This window comes from Procambarus clarkii, chromosome 27, assembly GCF_040958095.1.
Source record: "Procambarus clarkii isolate CNS0578487 chromosome 27, FALCON_Pclarkii_2.0, whole genome shotgun sequence".
NCBI classification, from domain to species: Eukaryota; Metazoa; Arthropoda; class Malacostraca; order Decapoda; family Cambaridae; genus Procambarus; species Procambarus clarkii.
Window position 1 is genome coordinate 7,084,187 of NC_091176.1, and position 6,927 is coordinate 7,091,113.

The window sequence follows — 6,927 nt, forward strand, 5'->3', positions numbered from 1 at the left end:
AACTGGCTGCAACCGAAAACGATACAGGCCCGACTAGGCCACGGAACATTGACCATGTAGCGTGCAGCCAGCACCCTGTTCCACTGCCAAAAACCCCGCTCCCAAATGTCAGCCCATGACATGTTACCGAAGACGGCAGCAAGAGCAGCAAACTTACGAATGTCATGGGTACGGGGGTAGACCACAGGCTGGCTTGAACGAATAACCCTGCTGACGACCTGGGAGACCCAAACCCTGGATCAGGGAAGAAGGGAAACTGGATGAACCCAAAGCACATCCCCAGACACAGAAGCCGTGGCGTGCAAATAACGGCGAAAAGCTGCAACCGGACACAACACATGATGCACCCCCGACCTGACCAACCATCAACAACCCAAAGGACCCTTCCGGAAAGCAGCCGTCTCATTCTTTGCAAGAAAAGAAGGAGACGGCTGCAAATGAACAAACCTATCAGCAGAGCCAAAAGAGCAGAAACCACTGCGCCAGAGAAGAGCATGAAGCTCCCGACCCGACCCCCAGAGGCCAATGCCAACAGAAAAAGAGCCTCGGAGAGACAATCCTAAACAGGGGAAGAGAGATAAGAGAGCACCCTGTCCAACAACCAGGACGGCTCAGGCAGTGCATGAGCAGGCCGCAGGTGAAACAACACCCCGAGACAGCTTGCAAAATGGCGCAGAAGTAACCTCTATGCCATAAGCAAGCTGTAGCGTGTCCGCCAGCACCGCACGATATAAGACGGCAGTATTCCTCATAAGATGACAGTCCTGCAACAGCGATAAGAGAAAGGACAAGACCACCTTTACAGAAAGAGAAGTATACCTACGAAGAGACACCTGGTAGCAAGTGTCTCAGACTCCCGCCTTCCGCTGCAGGGGCGCCTGACGTTATGCTACGTCACGGCCGAAGTGCGACGCCATTGGTCATCGCAGCCAAGCCCCAGCCGCCGACCAATCATGCCACGCCTAGTGCCATACCCAGAATGCACCTGTGAATGCCTCCCCCCTCGGTTTACTCCACCATAATTGATGACGGTCTCGTCTCATAGCCTCAGCCCAAATAAACATAAAATTGAATTTCTTCACACTGCAACATTATGCTTCCTCTCAAGTGTCATAAAATCAACCACGACTTCTTATAGATATGTACAAACAGGGAATAATGACTCTTATATGCAGGAATAGGGAAAACCAGGCAGAATTCCGTAACAGTGGCTAGAAATGATGATCTCTTTGAGACATTCTGCATTCAGGGTGAAATAATTTGTATCCCTTAATTTTATATTCAGCTAATAGTTAATGCAATAATATATACAGTTTCTGTGCACGAAAGTGCATTTATATAATCTATTTTACTTATAATACTCTTCCTATTTACCAACATAAATGACATTAAATAACTCACTCTTCACATTAAGTTTCCATTCCCTCTTGTCGCGGTCTGTGAGGGGATGACCATTGAGCTTCCACTGTAAAGCCCCAGCGGCGAGCACCTTAATGCTTCGACAGCGGAAGGTGAGGTTGTCGCCCTCCAGGACCTGCAGGTTCTGGTGGCGCTGCGACTCTCCGTTCACCTCCGCCTCCAGGGACACACTCCGGTGTACATATTCACCATCTGCACAACGAAACAATATTGACCTTACAAACTTTTGTACATTTACTACTAATATTTATTTTGTAAGAATGCTTTATAATTTTATTCATCCTTAATTTTACATAATAAAGCAGCATTAATAATTGTTGGAGCATATTCAGGAAGTAGGAAATAAAGCATTGAGTGTCTCACCAGTAACGATGAAGCTGAGGGCTGGAGAGGTGGAGTTGCCGAGCTCGTTGTCGGCCACACACCTGCACCAGGTCACCAAGAATTAAGCTTTAGTTGTTACTTATATCTAAATATATGTTATTCATATTCCAAATTTCAGTGCCTTGTTTACTTATTCATGAATTGTTATGAAAACTGTTTTGAATATTCGCCTGCATCCAGAGACACGTGTGTTCATGTTAACATCAACTATACACTTACCTACAACCCCCACATGAACATGTTCCAGCCACTACCATACACATCCGTCCACATATCATCATGTGCGCATCCACCTTAATGTGTGCACATATTCTAGTCCATACTTACTATTCATATAAACATGAATATACGTTACATCTATTGTCAATTACTCACACACAACTACTTGTGAATATATGCTAACCTTGGTGCTAACCTTGGTGCTAACCTTGCAAGTAAAATCCCACAGACTCAGACACATATCAACACATATCTCTCAGGCAGCTATCCAAACTCTCTTCTCCTCTCACCAGTCAGCCCGTCAGATGTTGTGTCCATCATACACTCACTAAAAACCAAAGCTGGGAACATCAGTGAAATCCCATCCATTGTATACAAGAGCGCCTCCCATGCCCTTGCGCCACCTATAGCTCTGCTGTTCAACAAATCCCTTGAGTGTCATACCTTCCCTGATATCCTTAAAAAAGCAAGAGTAACGCCAGTTCATAAAGGAGGTAATCCGTCAGACATAAACAACTATAGACCAATATCGAACCTACCCATACTATCAAAAATATTTGAAAAAATTATCTACAAACAGCTCTACTCCTATCTCGTAAAATTCGACATTCTTAGCCCCTGTCAGTTTGGATTCCGCTCTCAAAAGAGTACCAACGATGCAATTATTAGTCTCCTTGATATAATTTACTCAGCTCTTGACAAAAATGAGTTTCCAATTGGACTCTTCATTGACCTGAGAAAGGCCTTTGATACTGTTAATCACGATTACCTCTTAAGTAAACTCCATCATTATGGAATCCGAGGCCATGCACTGGACTATATCCAATCCTATCTTAGTGATAGACACCAATGTGTAGCCATCAATAATATAATCTCTCCCATTCTACCAATAACTGTTGGAGTGCCACAGGGCAGCATCTTGGGACCTCTTCTTTTTCTTATATACATTAATGATCTGCCTAATGTCTCTAACATTCTGAAACCTATTTTGTCTGCCCGAAACGCTTTGCGTAATAGTGGCTTTAGGCATTGTATGTACTAGCTCTTATCTATAAAGCCAACAAACTTTGTAAAATCTCTTTATGTATGTACCTTTGCCTAAATAAAAATTATTATTATTATTATTATTATTATTATTATTATTTGTTTGCTGATGATACTACCCTCATCTACTCCAACCCCAACCCACATACACTAAATGGTGTTGTTAATAATGAACTAAAAAAAGTCCACTTATGGATGTCAACCAACAAACTAACACTTAACATAGAAAAGACCTACTACATCCTATTTGGAAGCAAATCTACAAATGCAATTCAGCTTCAGATTGACAATGTAAACATTAGCAATAAGAATGATGGAAAGTTTCTTGGCATATTCCTAGACAAGAGACTCAACTTCAGTACCCACATACAACACATAACTAAGAAAGTCTCTAAAACAGTTGGTATACTCTCTAAAATCAGATATTATGTTCCTAACTCTGCTCTCATCTCTCTATATTATGCACTAATCTATCCCTATCTCAACTATGGTATCTGTGCATGGGGTTCAACCACTGCAAACCACCTCAAGTCCATCATCATTCAGCAAAAATCTGCTATCAGAATAATATCAAATTCTGCTTTCAGACAACACTCAGCCCCCTTGTTTAACTCCCTAAACATGCTAAACATAATCTCACTCCACAAATTCTCTTGTGTCAACTACATTTACAAAACCCTGTTCTTAAATGCAAATCCTTGTCTGAAACTCTTCTTGGACAGATGTAATAGGACCCATTATCACCACACCAGAAATAAATATCTCTTTGATATCCCCAGAGTTAAACTTAATCTGTGTAAACACTCTATGCAAATAAAGGGACCCAGTTTATGGAACTCACTCCCTACTGAATTGAAAAGCTGTCCAACTTTTACATCATTCAAAATCAATACTAAAAAGTACCTAATTTCATCTTCATAGTTTTTCACTTTTTGCCTTAAAATTGCACTGTATCAATTGCTACCCAATCTCCCAACCTTTATGTTCCCAATTTGAACATCTTTACCATTGTGATCATTGCTGTTTTCTTATATGTGCTGCCAATCTGTTGTATGGTGTTTCTAAATCTTGTTTATCTGTATCTTTTGCTACCCAGTCTCCCAATCTTTATGTACCCAATCTGAACATCTTTACCATTGTGATCATTGCTGTCTTATATGTGCTGTCAATCTGCTGTTTGGTGTCTATTAACTTTGTTTAAATTACTAATCACGCTGTCAATGTAATTAATCAGAGCTTTAATATAACAATGTGCTTTAATATACCTACTTATCTCTCTCATCTCATTTTCCTCTTGTAATGTATCTTTATCATTTATCAATTCTGATTGAAATTACCTACTTAAAATTATCTGCTAGATTAAGGACCTGCCCGAAACGCTGTGCGTACTAGTGGCTTTACAAGAATGTAAATACTGTACTATCCAATGTATTCTCACAAACCCAATGTACCTTCTTGTATATATATAAATAAATAAATAAATAAAATAAATATGAAAAAATATTATGGCAATGGATGGGTTTGCACCCGCTTTTCTACCCTTCCCAGAGACACGCACTACCAACTGGGCCGTGATGAGCTTAAAACGTTTCTCGAGCACAAGCTCCACTAGACCTGCGGGGGAGCTTCTATGGCTTGTGCCCCTACGTGCAATCCCAGATTTTACCAGATACCCGCCCACACGCAGGTGTAGGTAGTGATGTTACCCACCATACCCGCCCACACGCAGGTGAAGGGAGTGATGTTACCCACCATACCCACCCACACGCAGGTGTAGGGAGTGATGTTACCCACCATACCCACCCACACGCAGGTGTAGGGAGTGATGTTACCCACCATACCCACCCACACGCAGGTGTAGGTAGTGATGTTACCCACCATACCCGCCCACACGCAGGTGTAGGTAGTGATGTTACCCACCATACCCGCCCACACACAAATGTATTTTTTTCAGGGAAATTCCTGCGTGGACCGAAGTCTATGGCTGGCCCGCTAAGTGTTGCTTGTTTCTGTTTTACTTAGGCGGAATGCGAGTATTTATGACTCGTATGGTCGCTTCAATACGATTTTGCCCCTGTGTGTTTAACAACTTCTCCAGCTCTGTTGAATCTAAGTTGAAATCTTAATGAGTTTGTAACTGTGCACTGTGTTAGATAATGTTCCAGTGGTCTGTTGTGGATGTAACTGTGCACTGTGTTAGTTAATGTTCCAGTGGTCTGTCGGGCATTTCTCCACAGTGCTGACATCTCCTTTCATATTCTGGAACCTGTAATCTTATTTCCCATTGACATGTTTATCCAAGCCTGGTGCTATGTAAGTGTCCTTCTGTTGTTCTACTGTTCTTTTTCATCAAAATAAGTGGTTCGTAGTTCATAGAATTCTTGTACCAACCCGCAGACCCTGATGTTGCAACTGCTGTGTTGTGGTCACTGTACATCTTCTGCATTGCTCTATTTCTAATTACTTTCTTAATCTGTGATAGACTCTGTGGTATTTAAATGTCTATATTTCTTCTCTTAGTTGCAAGTTTTGCAGCTTTGTGTGCAATGTCATTTCCTATTATTCCCACATGACTTGGCATCCAGTTGATAAGTACCCGACAACCTTGATGTTTGAGTTTTTGCATTAATGATATGACGTTTGTTATCAGATGGATGTTGTCACGGATGTGTTCTTGTTGCAAGGTTTCAATGGCAGTTCTTGAATCTGTATTTATGATAACATGTTCTTGGTGTTCAGCAAGAGCATGTTCAAAAGCAGAAGGCCTATTTGCCCATACAAGGCAGCTCCTATCTATCAATAACCACCCACTCCCACTCATATGCATGTCCAACCCGCGCTTGAAACAATCTTGGGACCCCACCTCCACCACGTTACACGGTAATTAGTTCCACAAATCAACAACCCTGTTACCGAACCAGTATTTACCGAAGTCTTTCCTAAATCTAAATTTATCCAATTTATACCCATTGTTTCGTGTTCTGTCTTGTGTTGATACTTTTAATACCCTATTAATATCCCCATATAATATTGTGTAACCCAATGACGGTTAATGTCTTGAATGTCAAGTGTAGAAATTGAAGTTACCTGCCCACATGCAGGTGTGTAGTGATGTTACCCACCATACCCACCTACACTCAGGTGTAGGTAGTGATGATACCCACCATACCCGCCCACATGCAGGTGTGTAGTGATGTTACCCACCATACCCACCCACACTCAGGTGTAGGTAGTGATGATACCCACCATACCCGCCCACATGCAGGTGTGTAGTGATGTTACCAACCATACCCGCCCACACTCAGGTGTAGGTAGTGATGTTACCCACCATACCCGCCCACACTCAGGTGTAGGTAGTGATGTTACCCACCATACCCGCCCACACGCAGGTGTAGGTAGTGATGATACCCACCATACCCGCCCACACGCAGGTGTAGGTAGTGATGTTACCCACCATACCCGCCCACACTCAGGTGTAGGTAGTGATGTTACCCACCATACCCGCCCACACACAGGTGTAGGTAGTGATGATACCCACCATACCCGCCCACACTCAGGTGTAGGTAGTGATGTTACCCACCATACCCGCCCACACGCAGGTGTAGGTAGTGATGTTACCCACCATACCCGCCCACACTCAGGTGTAGGTAGTGATGTTACCCACCATACCCGCCCACACTCAGGTGTAGGTAGTGATGTTACCCACCATACCCGCCCACACGCAGGTGTAGGTAGTGATGATACCCACCATACCCGCCCACACACAGGTGTAGGTAGTGATGTTACCCACCATACCCGCCCACACGCAAGTGTAGGTAGTGATGATACCCACCATACCCGCCCACACGCAGGTGTAGGTAG

General features: G+C 43.0%; 1 protein-coding gene across 5 annotated transcripts in view; it reads right to left on the reverse strand.

Annotated features, from left to right (window-relative positions):
• The window catches only part of LOC123762726 (vascular endothelial growth factor receptor kdr-like), a 471,742-nt gene that overhangs the window by 101,723 nt on the left and 363,092 nt on the right, over nt 1-6,927 (reverse strand). For all 5 annotated transcript variants that reach the window (XM_069332305.1, XM_069332302.1, XM_069332303.1 and 2 more), the window contains 2 exons: nt 1,783-1,844; nt 1,402-1,611 (listed from right to left, as the gene is read on the reverse strand). In XM_069332305.1, coding sequence (XP_069188406.1) covers nt 1,402-1,611; nt 1,783-1,844 — 272 coding nt within the window. The remainder of the gene's footprint in view (nt 1-1,401; nt 1,612-1,782; nt 1,845-6,927) is intronic.